Raw genomic sequence first — 17,355 nt, 5'->3', positions numbered from 1 at the left:
ATTCCCTTTTATTAGTCATCCATAGGACACATTTGAAATGAAAATATATAATAAAATGTCAATAAAGGAGAAAAAACACATTTTCCCTACACATATAGGGCACACTACCCTACCATGCCATTGGTGAGAAGAGTGGACACATGCACAGATCAGACATGGCAGTGCAAACATAGTGAACTTGTGTGCCAGAGCACGTGTGTGGAAGGTACACATATAGATAGGTCAAACATCTAGAAAACATATGTCACCCAGGCATAGTGTGGGAGGACACACAGATACATTTTGGGAACACATAGCCAGGGGGAACATATTGAGAAAATGTGGCCAGGGTCCACATCCATAGAAATAATTCATACCTCAGTCTTTGAGGCTGCAGGCCCTGCACTAAATTCTGGTGAAGTCAAAGTACCACTCCACGGGGTATATATCCTTCTGGTCTCCACCATATACTTTGTCTCTGTGGGACATGTTGGTTGCTTGAGGACCAAAATGACATCATTATGTGAGAGGCAAGTTACAGTATGTTTGACTGTGGCTGATCGTACCTATATAAATTCAGGATGTTCTAACCACAGGTCAAGCACAAATGGCCCATGTGAACATTTGAGGTGGATTCTCTAAATTTGCCCATCTCGTGTTTCTTTTGAACTACTTCAATTCTGCTTTGCTAATAGAGCTCAACATGTTCTCTAACAAGAGTACACCATACTGAGAAGTACTGTGCCAGTATCTCCTGTGTCATACAATCAATTCCAAAGTTCTTAAGAGAGACCTTGAGAGTGTCCGTGTATCACTTCTTCTGGCCACCATGTGAATGCTTGCCCTGTGTAATTTTTCCATAAAATAGTCTTTGTCCGTAAAATAGACTTTGTCTCTGCTGGACATGTAGTCTGTGCCTGGAAGTAAAGGATGTCTCTTCACTAATTCCAAGCATGGTTGTTTGTGGAGATTTTCTCTGCTTCCAGCTTCTGGCTTCATTTGGGGCTCTAGTGTTCTGTCCTTCTCTTAAATAGAATGGGCTTTGCCATCCGGGTTTGGTGTAAAGCTCCACAGCTTCAGAGCTCTTTTAGGTCAGCAGCCCTTCTACTCATTCATAGGCCAAATGAATCTCCTCATAAGAGGGGGAACAAAATTCAAAGCCTTTCCCACCTTTCCCCCTTCAGGTCAGGCTTGTCTTTTTTTTCAGTCTTGGCTGTAAAGCTCAGCAGAACATACAACAGAAGTTCTCTATGCTGTCTGTCTAATGCCTTTGGTCTTAATTTTTTTTTATTTTTCATTTAAGGAAAAATTCTTGGTCACTGTTTTGTATTTCCCCCTCTGGAGACCTCACTTTAGCTTAGGTCAAGCATTCTTAATGCTTCCCCATTTGTCTTGACTATTTAATCAACCTCTTCTCTAGACTCTGGTCTCCTGACAAAACTTTTAAGTCTCTTAGGGTTCCATGGTCCCCTAGTCTCACAGTTCCAAAGCCAATTCTGCCTGTCTATGGATACCAGTGGGTGGGTGGAAAAAATGAAGTCATAGAGAAAAAGTTAAATCCAGGGGGAAAAGTTGTAAGTTTTCCCCAACATAGTCACCTTCCTGTTTTTATTACATATATATGACCAGCAGCTACTTAAGCTTTTTCAGTTCCATGTGATGATCTGACATCTATTTTGTTGTCACTTCTGCTTCTTATCCCTAGGTCCTTCCTCTGGGACTAAGAAAAATAGGTTGTTCCTCTTCCATAAACTATTCTTCAAATATTTGATGATAACTAGCATCTTTATGTGGAAGGGTTTCAATTCCCTCACCAGCCTCCTGTGGATATGTTATATCTTGTCAATTTCCCTTCTAAAATGTGGCACCCAGAAACGTATATAGTATTGCGTGTAGTATGCCTAGGGCAGAGGGTTATAACCAAACCACCACCTCCCTTTCAACACCATATTTCTATTAATTTTGCTTGGGATTATATTAACTCTTCTGGTTGCCAAATCCCAGTGCTGACTCATTGAGTCTGCAGTTCACTAGACCCCCTAGGTCACAGAATCTCAGATTTGAATGGGACCTAACCATCTAGTATAGCCCATAATACCTGAACAGGAATCCATTTTATTGCATAGCTGACAAAACATCATATATTTTTGCTCGAAGACATCTAGTGAAGGCAAATAATTTCAACCATTAAATATATGATTATGTGCATTTCTACCTCTTGGCCAAGTATTACCTACCACCATGGCATGTCTTTTCTTTCTTGGACCAATAACAGATGTTCCCAGTCTTGGTTGATATCTATAAATCTCTTTTTTATCCTTCCATGGACCTTGAAAATCTGCTTTGTTTTCAGAAGGTCCGTTCCTATTCTCTATCTTTTACTGTTTTAAATTTTTGTGCATTTTAGGTGTAAAATATTTTTTAAAACTGAATTGAACACCTGCAGGAGCAAAATACCTCTGCCCCTCTCCTTATTATCTTCTCTCTCCTAAAGATTAATTTATGCACAAAATAAGGAGAAAATTGTTCTCCTATAGCCACAGCTTTGTGTAACTGTCTAGCAGATCTACTGCTTTCTTTCTCTCTAAGCTGAAGTAATTGACACTGATGATGTTATAATAGTCACATATTATAAATATTTCTCACTATCATCATTCTACTTCCACGGGAATTTGAAGTCCATTATGTGTCTTCCTGATAGAAGAGACAGGATTCCAGCTGATCACCTACTTGAGTGAATATTCAACACACACACATACACACACACACATACACACACAGAGTTGATGCAATTGGTTTCCATGTTAGTTGAAGAGGTAATAAGTGAAGAGCCTTCTGGTTATATGCATAATGCTTTCTGATGGTGAGAAATCTGCTTTTGGTATTGTAGAAATAAAGAGGGTCTGGGTCTAAGACTAGATTTAGACAAGAAACATTTTTGGTACTATGTGGACAGCATACACAGTTAGGGAAGGGGACCTTGGGAATTATGTTAATGATGCTATTCCTATTTAAACCACCAGGTGGCCCCCAAAGCTTAAACTGTTCCCCCTGCCTTTGAACTGAACATCCATTCATTCACTCAAGGGCCATTTATCAAGTGCCAACAATGTCACTTGCCAGATAAACTAAGTGCATTTACTACAGTGCAAACAAAAGTAACGCATTAGAAGTATCAGATTCTTAAGTGGCCGTCCCCAGCCCTTCCTTTTAACATTTGAATTCCAAATGTCCTGTTCCATTTTTACCACCTTGACACTCATTTTACCATGAGAACATAGATACCCAAAGGTAATTTGAAGAATAGCGTTTGAGGGATGAAAAGTCAGAAGGGAGTGGACCTCCTACTTTAGTCACCTCATATTGTCTCGATGCTCCTGCTTATGTACCATAAACCAGACAAACCCTGCTATTTGATACTTAAGTACCTAGACCTCAGGAAACCTAGAAGCCCAAGAGAGGGTCAGTGACAAAGTATTGTGTCTCATCTTTTACAAATTCTGCCAGAGAGATGGGCACAACAGCAGGTAATTGCCCTTTATAGTTACCTCCTCAATCCTTCTTCCACCATCTTTCTGAAATTGTGTCTCTTGGAAGTGTAGACATACACACAATTCCCCCGCCCCACAAACACAACACAGCAGGATACTAGAACAGACTGGGCATTTGAACTTATACTATTACAAAGCCCTGATTAACTACTTCCTTTTGGAAAACCATTTTGGAAGTCATTTATATAATGCTGTATTTCAAATTTAAAGCCACCTAATTATAGAATTCACTTATTCATTCAACAAGTATTTATTGGACACCAACCAAGTCCAAATGATTGTGTTGATACTAAGGGGAATACATAAAAAACATAAAGCACAATCCTTACTATCTAGGAATTTAAAATCTCGTTAGAGGGAAAAGACACACAGGAGACAGTTAAGCAATAATGTCAAGCATTATGTGGTGACATGTCAAGGGGAGTGTTTGAGTTGTAGGAACATTCAGAGAAGTAGTTTTGGTGGAGTTCAAGTGCAGTACAGATCAAAAATCTCATGTGTCACTTATGAAACTATATGATTTGAATTTGAATTAAAAGAAGTATAGTATCCAAAGTGAAAGAGATAAAAGTCCCATTCTTCTCTACCCTGGTTTGATCACATTATTTTATTCAGTTTATGATGAGTATCACATTTTAGGAAAAACATTAACGGGATTGATGCCAGACAAGGGTAACCTTCTCTGAAAGGGTAACCAGAAAGGGTAACCAGGATAATGAGGGGACTAGAAACAATACTATATGATGATAAGTTGAAAGACTTGGAACATTCAGCCTACATAACAGAGAGCTAAGGTAGGTATAATAACTGTATGCAAATATCTGAAGGATTGTTTGATAGAAGATTTAATAAATTTATTTTCCTGGATTAGCAGCAACAGATAAAAAAAAAGAACAACTAAGGATGAAGGTTTCAGATTTAAAAAAAATAAATCACCTTTAATAACTTGTGAGTTCTTTGATTTTAGACATCTTAAGCAGAAGTCTAGATAATCATCTGTCAAGGATATTTATACTTCAGGTTTGAGTTGTGCTGGATTTGGTTTATTTCTAACTTTAAGAATCTATGGTTTTACGATGTAATTCAAAGTCAATAGTGAAGACTTCTGCTTAACATAATAGTATGATAGGATATAGAGAAGTCTAGCTTTCTCACATGTACTCCAGCAGTGACCTGAGAACAAAGATAAGGCCAGACACTTCAGTATAATCAAAGGGAAATCACTCAGCTTGCAGACTCCCAAAGCACTATGTTCCAGTGGGGTTAGAAAGCCCAGAGTGTTTGGATAGAGAGGTCTTGTGGGAAGCTGTGGAAATCAGCAGTGCTCCAACATAAGATATTTCAGGAGGTCCTGATGGCTACAAAACTCTGAACCTGGGCAATTCATAGTTCTTGAAACCTGATTGTCTGAGCACAGACTTAGCACAGGATCAAATGGCCTGTCCTTTTCACCTTTCCCTCTGCCAAGGGTGTGGAAAATAGGATAGCCTAGCACCAAATCCCAAATAAGGAAAGGAAACTGTAAATATGAGCAAATAGAGGACACTAAATACCATCAAGAAATATTATGGTTCCTGCTTGATTTGGGTGTGCATCCCCCTTGCAGCCACGCGCTAATAAAACCACATTAAAAAAAATAGTATGGTTCAAGAGATGTTAAACCAAAGAGTTAAACCAAAGAACATAGAATCAGAAATCTAGAGCTGGAAGGGACCTCAGATATAGCCTAGTTCAACCTTATAATTTCACACACAAGGAATTTGAGGTCCAGGGAAACTGGGACTTGCATAAAGTCCCACTAGGAGAAAGTGTCAGTGCCAATGTTTGAATACAATGGAAGAAAGTTTCAAATAATCAGATTCAAGACTTATGTATGGAAAAGATTTTTTTTTAACAAGTAGGAATAAGCTATCTGATGAGGTAGTAGGTTCCAGTTCACCTGATGTCTTCATTTGGAGGCTAGAGGCTCTAATGCTGTAGAGCAGCAATATCAAACTCAAATAGAAATAGATCCCTACAGGTTGCATATTGACTTAGAAAACCAGAAATAAACATTGCCTATGTTGTATTTTTATTTATTTTGTTACATATTTCCCAATTACATTTTAATCTGGTTCAGATCACAAGTTGTCACCTCTGTTATAGAGAAGACTACTATTAAAGAGTGAATTAGATTAGATTACCTCTCAGATTTTTCCAACTTTGAGATTATGTGAAAACAATCCTTGGGTTGGACATTCAAGAGCAAAATGAAGGACTTAGTCTTTTAGATATTTTGGACAAATAAATGCAAAGACAAATGGTATTCTAGGTAAATGGAACAATGTGAACCCAAGACTTGTAGTCAATAATGATCATGGTGATTTGTGGAATAATAAGTAGTCTCAATTGGCTGAACTAAAGATAAAACTATTGCACATAAGTTTTGGTTGGGGCAGGGATATCCAGAAAGTAAGAGAAAATTTTGAAATTTGTCTTGTAGGTAATGGGTTTTTGTCAGAGGTTTTTGTAGAGGTGAATAAGATGAGAAAGGGTGTTTGGGGGAAGAATGTGGAAATCAACTAGAGACAATGTGATATGGAGAATACTGGGACAGTCTGGGAGAAAGTCACATATGAGCTCAATTCCTGCATCTGATATATACCAGCTATGTGACTAAGAATACATACTTTATTTCTTATTTTCCTAGGCAGCTAAGATCAGAAGTTAAAGAAAAGTCATAGGTCTCTATTGGAGGAGGAAGTTACTAAATATTAGTCTTCTCTCTAAAATAGATGGATGGATAGATAAATGGAGACTTAACTTCAAAGGTTGAATGATAATTTTGAGACTAAGATTAACTAAAGTCAATGAAAATAGGAAATTGTTAGAATAGTAAGGTAGTAAATGTCTGGATTATGGTGAGAGTAGTAGGAATAGAAAGGAATAGAGGTCTGTGAATGACATTATAAAAGAATTAATAGAATGTGGTGATAGATTAAATATAAGAGTTGAAGGTAAAGAAAGAATCAAAAATGAGCTTGAAAGCTCAAAGACTAAAATAGTATTGCTATTGATGGAAATAAGAGAGCTGATACAGGAAGCAAGTTTTTCAGGGAAGATGGCATGCTCATTTTTTTTTCAAGGTTCGTTTTGTTTTTATTTCAGCAAGTAGTTCTTTGTTGGTCAAAATTGGGCTCAGATATAACTTCCACTTGTCATTTCTACCTTTTCAAGGATGAATTTTTCATTAAAAGTATTCATAAAATTATCAACCATTTTTCCTTTGGCAGAAAGAGACAGAGAGAAACAGATAGGCAGAGACAGAGAAACAGAGACACAAAGAAATGGAGACAGACAGATAGACTGGATAGTTGGAGTATCTGTTCAGGACAGTATCAGACATTGATGTGTAGTTTGTGGTCCCTTTTCCTAAGCACTTGTGAGAAATGATTCATTTGTACCCTATTCCATTCCAATCAGTATTAAACAGTTCAGTGTGATTCCATAAGGGGCTGATGATTATTAGCAATTTTTAGTGATATATTCATCTAGTAATATGGATTTAGTCAGTTATTTAATAGTATAAGAATAAAAATGTACTAATACATATTTTACATAGATCATATAAGGATAATTAGATAAGACGGGTTCTTATAGTAGGCCTCAAACTTTAATCTACTGTTTACCACTTGTTTACCAGTTATGAAGTTCGTTTTCCTACCCACAAGAATGCTGATGACCAAACCCAGCATGGGTTGGATGTCCTAATGCAACATGGAAAGTGCTACAACTTATTTTTGTACCTCTTGATCATTTTCTCTTGGCCAACATGAGCAGGTGGCCATCTTATCACCACTTAGTTAGCAGATATGTTCTGTGCTTTGCCCAACCCATGATCCACCTGCTGATAACACCATTTTTTTGGCTGCATACGTCATTTTTTGGCCTTCAACAGTGATATTTATCAACCAATGAGATTTCGTATTTTACTCTGCCTCTCCCTATAAAAGTAAAGCCCTGAAGAAAGGAGGCATCTCATATCATGAGAAAGACTTGAGGTCCACTTCATGAGAGGGGACCATGGACCCTTTAATAAAGTGCTATTGGCTTAGAGCTCTGCCTTAGTGATTTTTCTTGCAGATTGAACAGTTTTGGACCCCACACCCTTATCTAATTACATCTCTCCAAGTGATCTATAAGCAAAGTAGCTCTACAATAATATCACCCCTTTTTCTACTAGTATTGAGACCCTCCAAAATACTCTCTATCTTGTTTCTACACTAAGCTTCCTACATTTCTTCTCATGAGTAGATATTCTCAAAATGTAATTCTGTTCCGCTCTGCCTCCTTTTGCCAAATTCCCCTAAGTTCTATCTTATTAAGTCTCTGTAATCATGATAAGGTTACATTTTCTTCCTTGTACTTAGATCAACTTCTACACTCTGTCATATGATGACCTACTTCATCAGCTCACATGGGTTTAATTGTCATTTTTTATGCAGATGCCTCTCAGATCTATATATTCCCCAGCTTTCACCTGATCTTTATTCTTATATCAAGCTGCATTTTGGGCATTTCAGATGTGATATCCCATGAACATCTCAAACACAACATGTCTCAAACAGGATTCATTAGCTTTCCCTCAAAGCCCATCCCTCTTCTAAAGTCTTTTTTTATGTTAAAGGTGATGCTGTACTCCAGTTTCCCAGGTTTGCAACCATGGTATTATCCTTGACTTGTTATTCTATCTCATCTTTTATATCTAGAGTTGTCTCTTCCTCTCCCCCATTTCTGTCTCTGTAATAGTATTTGCATCTCACTCTTTCTCTCTTCTTAAATGACCACCCCAATTCAATCCCTCATCAGTTCTCACCTGGCCCTAGAGCTGCTGGTTTATCACAATAACTTCCTATTCCTATTTCTAGTCTCTCTGCATCAAGTCTCTCTCCTCTGTAATCTGCCACACAGCTGCCAAAGTGATATTATTATAGTTCATGTTTAATGTCACTTCGCCCCAATTCCCTCAAGAATATTCAATGGCTCCCTCTATCTATCCTCTAGGGTAAAATATAAACTCCTATGTTGAGAATTTAGAGCTCTTTATGACATAGACCTAATCTATCTTTCCAACCCGGTATATTATGCCCCTTCCTACATTCCATGGCCCAATTAAACTAGCCTTTTTTTTGCCTATTCCTTACATGTGACATTTCATCTCCTGTCTCCATGACTTTTCACTATCCTCTGTTCTAGGAATGCACTCCCTCCTCACCTCTACCTCTTAGATTTCTTTTATCTGCTTCAAGACTCAACTCAAGCAAAACATCTACATGAAATCCTTCATGACCCTCAAGCCCCTAATTCATAGTGCTCACCCTTCCACAAAGTACCTTGTATTTATTTTGTATATTATCCATACATACTTATCTATATACATAATGTGTCTCCAAATACGATGTAAAGTCCTTCCCTTTTTGTCTTTGTATTCTGAGCACCTGGAAAAATTATCTGGCATTGTGAACTTGATATAGGATTGTTGACTGGCAGAGTTCTATGTTTATTTGTATATGGTCAACTAGAAGCTATCAGTTTTATTTTTGATTATCTTCTTGCATATTTTCTCTTATTAACATTGGTCCCTTTTCTTGATATTTTCCTTTGTTATCTGTCATAATATTTATACATATGAGGCTTGTCAGAATAAAGTGGTTAGTTTTCTCCTGCCATTTTCAGTTTATAATTCTCTTTGTTATTTTCACAATACTCCAGGATAATATTTTCCTAATAATCATAACTCTGTACCTTGTAAAGAGATCATTATGCCTGTATTTTAAGCCATTGTCATCCAGATCACAACCCCACATGCTATCTTCTTACCCAGTTGTTCCCTTCATAAATCTGCCATTCTCTTTCCCTACATTCAATTGAATTTGTGATGAAAACACCCTCTGTGACCTAAGATCTTTAGGGTTTTTTTTAACTGAGAATTTTATAATCCTTAGTAATGCTTTCTAATTTCATATGTCTGACACGAATCACCACAAGTGGTCAGTGGTTGTGGAATTGGACTTTTCTCAGGAGGCTTTCTGGCATGTCATAGATACATGACCTAGGAATACAACAGATCTTTGTGTTGTTTATGTTTAGTCCATACTCCCCAGCAAGGAATAATCAATAACCACTGTTCTTTTCTTCTACTGACTATTATTACATAAATTCTCACTTTATGACACTTATGGAAGATATTATCATCTTTTAGAACAAAATACACTACCTCCAAGTACCATCTAGCTTCCTCTTTTTTATAGAAAATGCCTTATGCTTATAATATACCTGAAATATTCTTTCTTTTGCCATTTATTCTGTTACATTTTTTCTCATTATTTAAATCTCCTATCATTGGTGATATTTTCCTCTTTTTTAAACCCTTCCTCTTTTGCTTCCTCCCTGATGAATCTTTTCCATACTTAAAATTTTTTAAAAATTATTCTTTTATAATCTTGAAAGTAGAAATGATTCTTCCTGCTACTTTTTCCTCTAGAATTTAGAACAAATTGACCATTATGTAACATCTCACATAGATGTTACATGATATTGGTAGAAACTCAAATATTGTAAACTACAGAAAGCCAAATCCTCCCTCCTTTCCACAGTAACTAAAAAGTCTACAGTTTTATTTTCTTTTTTAAAATATTTTTTATTTTATTAAATATTTCCCAATTACGTGAAAAAAATTTAACATTCTTTTTAAAAAAAATTTGAATTCCAAATTCTCTACCTCTCTTCTGCTCCCATTGAGAATGAAAGCAGTTTGGTATTTGTACATGTGATATCATAGAAAATATATCTCCATATTAGCCACATTGCATAAGAAAAACACAGACAAATAGAAACAAGAAATTTTTTTTAAAGTTTTAAAAGTATTCTTCAATCTGCATTCAGAGTTCATTAGTTATTTCTCTGGAGATGCATAGTATTTTTCATCATGAGTCCTTTGGAATTGACTTAGATCATTGTCTTGATAAGAGTAGCTAAGTCTTTCACAGTTGATCATCCTTACCATATTGTTGCTGTGTAGAACGTTGTCCTGGTTCTACTCCCTTCATTTTGCATAAGTTCATGTAAGTCTTTTGGGGTTTTTGTGAAATTATCCTGGTTATTTTTTTATATCACAATAGTATTCCATCACAATCATATACCACAACTTGTTCAGTCATTTTGCAATTGATGGGCATTCCTTCAATTTCCAATTTTTCTTCACCACGAAAAGAGTTGCTATAATTTTTTTATTTTGTACAAAAAGGTCCTTTTCAATTTTCTTTGATCTCTTTGGGATACAGACCTAGAAGTGGTATTGCTAGGTTAAAGAGTATGCACAGTTTTATAGTCCTTTGGTAATAGTTCCAAATTGTTCTCTATAGTAGTTAGATTAGTTCACAATTCTACCAACAGTATGTTAATGTCCCAATTTTTTCAAATCCTCTCCAGCATTGATATTTTTCCTTTTTTGCTATGTTAGCCAATCTGATAGGTGTGAGGTGATATCTTAGAATTGTTTTAATTTGCACTTCTCTAATCGTTAATGATCTAGAACACTTTTTCATGTGATTATTGATAGCTTTGATTTCTTCTGAAAGCTGCCTGTTCATGTTCTTTCACCATTTATCAATTGGGGAATGACTCATAATACTATAAATTTGACTCTGTTCTACATATATTTGAGAAATGAGGCTTTTAACAAGAAACTTTTTGTAATTTTTTTTGCCAGTTTCTGGTTTTCCTGCTAGTTTTGATTACATTAATTTTGTTTGTGCATTTTTTTTAATTTCATGTAATCAAAATTTTTTGTTTTACTTACCATGATCCTCTCTATCTCTTGCTTGGTCATAAGCCCTTCTCTTATTCATAGACCTGACAGGTACATTTTTACATACTCCTCTAATTTACTTATGTCTAAATCATTTATCCAATTTAACCTGTCTTGGTACACAGTATGAGATGCTGTTCTTTGCCTAGTTTCTGCCAAAGTGCTTTCCAGTTTTCCCAGTAATTTTTTGTCAAGTGGTGAGTCCTTGCCCTAAAACCTTTGCTCTTTGAGTTTATCAAACACTCGACTATTTTCCTCATCTATTACTCTGTATTGTGTACCACATCTATTATATATATCTACTACTCCATTTCTTAGCCAGTACCAAATTGTTTCAATAATTAATGCTGTGTAATATAGTTTGAAATCTGGGAATTGTTAGGCTGCCTTCATTCACATTTTTTTTTTATTGATTCCATGGAAATTCCTGATCTTTTTTCTCCCAGATGAATTATTAAATTTTTTTAACTCATCCAATTCACTTCGACTGTCAATTTTATTGGCATATAATCAGGCAAAATAATTCCTAATAATTTATTTAATTTCATCTTTCCTGGTGGTGCATTCACCTTTTCATTTTTGATACTGATAATTTGGTTTTCTTTTTTCTTTTTTTTAAAAATAAAATTAACAAATGGTTTATATATTTTATTTTTTATTTACATATAACAAGCTTTTACTTTTATTTATTAATTTTTAACTTTTAATTTTATTAATCTCTTCTTTGATTTTCAGAATTTTCATCTTGGTATTTAATTGGGGATTTTGAATTTGTTCTTTTTCTAGTTTTTATTTTTAGTTGCATGTCCAAATTATTCATCTGTTCTTTCTTTTTTAATGTACATATCTGGAGACATAAATTTCCCCCTAAGTACTGTTTTGGCTACATCTCACAAATTTTGGTTTGTTGTCTCATTATTTTTATTCTCTTTAATTAAATGATTGATTGTTTCTATGACTTGTACTTTGATTCACTCATTCTTTAGGATTTATAATTAATTTTTAATCTATGATTCTACAACCCTTACTGAATGTAATTTTTATTGCATTATGGTCTGAAAAGGGTGCATTTAACATTTCTGTTTTTTTGCATTGGGTTTTGAAATGTTTATGCCCTTATAAATAGTCACTTTTTGTGAAGGTGCAATATACAATTGAGGAAAAGGTATACTCCTTTCTATTCCCATTTGGTTTCTCCAGAGGTTTCTTATATCTAACTTTTCTAAGATTCTATTCATATCCTTAACTTTTTTCTTATTTATTTCATGGTTAGATTTATTTAGTTCTGCGAGGGGAAAGTTGAGGACCTTGACTGGTATGGTTTTACTGTTTCCTCCTATTATTCATTTAACTTTTCCTTTAAGAATTTATATTTTAGGGGACAGCTAGGTGCCACAGTGGATAGAGCACTGGCCTGGATTCAGGAGGACCTGAGTTCAAAGCTGGCCTCAGACACATAATACTTACTAGCTGTGTGACCCTGGGCAAGTCACTTAACCCCATTGCCTAAAACAACAATAACCACAAAAAAAGAATTTAGATTTTAAGCCATTCAGTGAATATGTGTTTAGTATTGACATTAATTCATTTTCTGTGGTGATTTTTAGTAAGATGTTTTCTGGCTCATCTTCTTTAATTAGGTCAGGTTTTGCTTTTGCTTTATGGGGGTCATTTTGCTACCCCTGCCCTTTTTATGTCAGCTGAAGCATAAAAGATTCTACTTCACAACCATCCCATTTTAAGTATGTATGTTTCTGTTTCTAGTATGTTTCCTGTAAATGATATATTGTTGGATTCTGGTTTCCAATCCATTCTATTACCTACTTCTGTTTTATTAGTGAGTTCATCCCATTCACATTTACAGGTCTGATTACTAACTGTGCATGTTGCTTTATCTTATTTTCTTCTGTTTATCCTTCTGTCTTTCTTTTTATCTGTTCTTCCTCTAAAGTCTGTTTTGCTTCTGACCATTGCCTTTTTTTTTAAATGTGCCCTCCCTTTAATTATTTCCCCTTTCTTTTATCCCCTTCCCTTCCTACTTCCCTGTAGGGTAAGATAGATTTTTATAGTCAATTGTGTGTGTGCATGTGTGTGTATACCTCTTTGAACCAGTTTAGGTTTGAGTGAGTTTCTAGTGTTGTCCCGCTTCACCATCATTTTCTCCTCCACTATTAAAAACTCTTCCTAGGGAACCTCTTTTATGGGATATATTTCCCCCACTCTTACTCTCCCTCCCCCGTTCTTCTGTGGAATCCCTCTTTCTTCTCCATCTAGTTTTTTAAACATCATCCTAACATAATCCACACACTCCCACAGCCTTGGTCTATGTAGAATCCTTCTAATTTCCATAAGTAAATTTCTTAGAAGTTAATATATCACATAGAGAAATGTAAACAGTTGAACCTTATTAAGTCCCTTAAGATGTCTCTCCTTTTTATGCTTCTGATGAATCTTGAATCTGAAAGTCAAATTTTCTATTCAGCCCTGTTCTTTTCATCAAGAATGCTTGAACATCTTCCACTAAATATCCACTTTTTTCCTTTGAAGGACTATACTCAATTTTACTGGGTAGGTTATTGTTGGTAGGAATCCTGGCTCTTTTGCCTTCAAGAATATTGTATTCCAAATACTCCATTCCTTTAATGTAGTAGCTGTTAAATCTTGTGTAACCTTGGATATGGCTCCATAATATCTGAATGGGTTTTTCTTCCTGGCTATTTCTCTGCTTTTTTTTTTCTGGCTTGTGTTCAAAGTATTTTCTTTTGCCTGGAAGCTCTAGAATTTGGCTAAAAAATTCCTAGGAATTTTTGTTTTGCAATTTCTTTCAGGTGTTGATCTGTGGACTCTTTCAATTTCTATGTTACCTCCATATTCTAGGATATTTGGGATAGTTTTACTTGATAATTTCTTGAAATATGATGTCTAGGCTCTTTCTTTGATCATGGCTTTCAAGTAGTCCCATAATTCTTAAATTATCTCCCTTCCATTAATTTTTGTGCCTCTTTTACCAAGCTATTAAATGTCTTTTCATAATTGTCTTCATTTGCTCTCATTTCTTTACCCAATTTTTCTTCTACCACTTTTATTTGATTTAATTTTTTTTAAAGCTCTTGCAAGAATTCTTGTTGGGTTTACATCTAATTCACATTTTTTTTTCTTTGAGGTTTTGCTTGTACTATTTTGATTTAATTGTTTTCTTCTGAGTTTATATCTTGATTTTCCTTCTCACTATAGCAGTTTTTTTGATCAGGCTCTTCTTTTGCTCTTTCTCATTTTCCACCTGTTTCTTAATTTTGAACTTTATTTCAAAGTTGGTCTCAGTTCCTGATGAAGGGGTGAGGAGGGAGACTGTCCTAATCATTTACCTTCCTAAGGTCAATCTGAACAATTGTAATCTCTCTTCTATGAAACAATTTAACAAATATATTCATGGACTCATAGACATTTTCAAGTGGAAAATTGAGGGACAATTTTATTCTGACACTTAAGTTAAGGAAACTGACATATAGGGGTTGTTGGTTGCCCAAGGTACTTGAATTTATATCTTCTTCCCTCAAGTTAAGTGATCTTTCTACTATTCTATGCTGATATTTACATTTACAGACAGTGATCATACCACTCCTCTCCTAAGTCATCTTTCACAGATAACATGGAATTGTTTGAATCTCTTCAACACCATACATTATTCCCCTGGATGCTCTAGGACTTGTTAATGTTTTTTTCCCCCTCCCCCCCAAAAAAATAGTACTTGGAACAGTGGGACTATCACCTTCTGCCTATGAAGAAGTTATCTTTTAATGAAGATTAATTTTATCTTTTTAGTTTTACATAACAGTTTCTGGATTTATAGCTAGAAGAGACCCCAGGGACCATCTAGGCCAACTTCCTTCTTTTACAGATAAGGAAATTGAGTTTCAAGGAGCTTAAGTGACTTGTTCAAAGTAACCAAGATAGTAAGCTTCAGAGATGGTATTTGTTGTTGTTGTTATTGTTGTTGTTGTTGTTATTGTGGTTATTTTTGGTAAGGCAATCGGGGTTAAGTGCAGAGATGGTATTTGAACCCAGGTTTTCTGCAACCAAAGTACATACCATACCAACTCTTCAAATACTATATGGGGTCTGGGGTAAGGGTTGCCAGGTTTTTACCTTGATAACTCCAGAGGTCATCTTTAACTCTTTTGTGATGCAAATGTTGCAGCCAGACCTACCCATTTAGTTTAAGAAGGCCATATACATTTTAATTTGTTTTTTTTTCCAATTCCTTTTTATCCTGTTGCTGCTTAGCATATCTGTTTCTAAACTTATCTGAGTTATAGACTAACATTCCTATGATATCCTTGGATCAATAGGGTCCCTTTCAAATCATCCTAAGCATTTCAAAAAGCAAACTACAAAACAATAGCTACCTAGGCCTTGTGACCTCCTCCCTAGTCCATATATAAATATAGTTGGAGAGATGAAGGCAAAACAATTGCAAACATACATTTGCAATTGTTTTGCCTTTATCTCCCCAATAAATATCTCCTCTTGCCATACATGTTCCATTACTTGGAGTTACTTGATATGGCACTATTTTATTTACCAGACACTGTAAATTTCTAGTTAGAGATTATGAATCACCCCAAAGCCTTTTAATAAACTTCTATAAAATGAGGTTATCCCCTGATGATAGAAAAATCTGAAAATGCATCACTGAGGGCAGAATTTAGGAAAGAATTTAGAGAGAAAAAAATTATAGATAGTATTTTACATTATTATTTTGTGGCTCTTCAAAATTATTACATTTCTAAAAAGTTATTAATATTATTTATATTTATTGTTGCAAAAAAGAAAGTAAAAGTTAATAAGATGTTATGAGTCATATGAATATTCAATGAAATTGAAAAGAATAAGCATTACCTTATTTGAAATCTGTAGATTCCAAAAGTAGCAATATAAACTGTTGTAGATCTAGAATGATAAGTTGTTGTTTTCTACTTGCTATCTTTTCCCCACCCAGATTATGATTTTTTAAGGCTTTACTCTTTTCTCTCCATAGAGTCCATCGGAATGACCTTGAAAATATTGTGCCATTCTTTTGCATTGGCCTCCTGTATTCCCTGAGCAGTCCAGACCTTACCACAGCCTTATGGCACTTCAGAATCTTTGTTGCAGCCCGAATCTACCACACATTTGCATATTTGATTCCATTTCCACAGCCAAACCGTGCGTTGAGTTGGGCGACTGGGTATATAGTTACTTTTTCAATGGCATACAGAGTGTTGAAGAGTAAATTATACTTGTAACAGACAGCATAACATTCAACCTTTAAGTTAGTCTTTTGCTAAGAATTTTGTTTTTTCTTAATCTTAAATGATAATTTTTCCTTTGGAGTTAAAGGTAATGGTGGAGAAGAGAATTATTTTGAATGCCACCATTAATGGTATCTTTGATTCTAGATTAATATTTTTGTTGGAGACTTTCCATAATGGCCCTTCATTTTCTACTCTTTTCCCTTATCAGATTAATGAATTTAAAGCATTGCATACATTATACGACTTTTAACTTTTTAAACTTTTACATATACAATGTAATGATTTTCATTTTAGTTACATTTCTTTTAAAGCCAATGCATGCCAATAAAGGACTAAAACAATGGATTGACTTGTTTTTCTTTTTAATACTGTGGTGGTAAAAATAAAATAGGATAACCTTAAAAGAAACCTCAAAATGAAAACTCTCAGGAATATCATAACTAAAATCTAGAGCTTCCACATCAAACAAACAACAATTTAAAGAGCCAAAAAAGTACCAAGCAACTACAATAAAGATAATATAAGACTTAGGAAAAGGTAACATAAATGAGAGAAGAGCCTTAAATACAAGATTTCCCCACTCTCCCCACAAAAAAAGGCTTACAACCCAAAATAATCTATTTTACAATGCTATATATAATCATTGGGGGAGAGGAAAATAAACCTTTAATTAAATAGAAGT

At 35.0% G+C, this 17,355-nt stretch overlaps 1 protein-coding gene across 1 annotated transcript in view; it reads left to right on the top strand.

Moving 5' to 3' along the window:
• MGST1 (microsomal glutathione S-transferase 1) overlaps window positions 1-17,016 on the top strand; it is a 34,846-nt gene extending 17,830 nt beyond the window's left edge. Inside the window, exon 4 of the mRNA XM_020994408.2 lies at window positions 16,418-17,016. Within this exon, the coding sequence (XP_020850067.1) occupies window positions 16,418-16,664 (247 nt within the window). The 3' untranslated portion in view covers window positions 16,665-17,016. The remainder of the gene's footprint in view (window positions 1-16,417) is intronic.
• Window positions 17,017-17,355: the final 339 nt, after the last annotated feature.

Source organism: Phascolarctos cinereus, unplaced genomic scaffold (genome assembly GCF_003287225.1).
Source record: "Phascolarctos cinereus isolate Bilbo 61053 unplaced genomic scaffold, phaCin_HiC Scaffold_1;HRSCAF=81, whole genome shotgun sequence".
Lineage (NCBI taxonomy): Eukaryota > Metazoa > Chordata > Mammalia > Diprotodontia > Phascolarctidae > Phascolarctos > Phascolarctos cinereus.
This window is presented reverse-complemented; position numbering and strand designations above follow the sequence as displayed.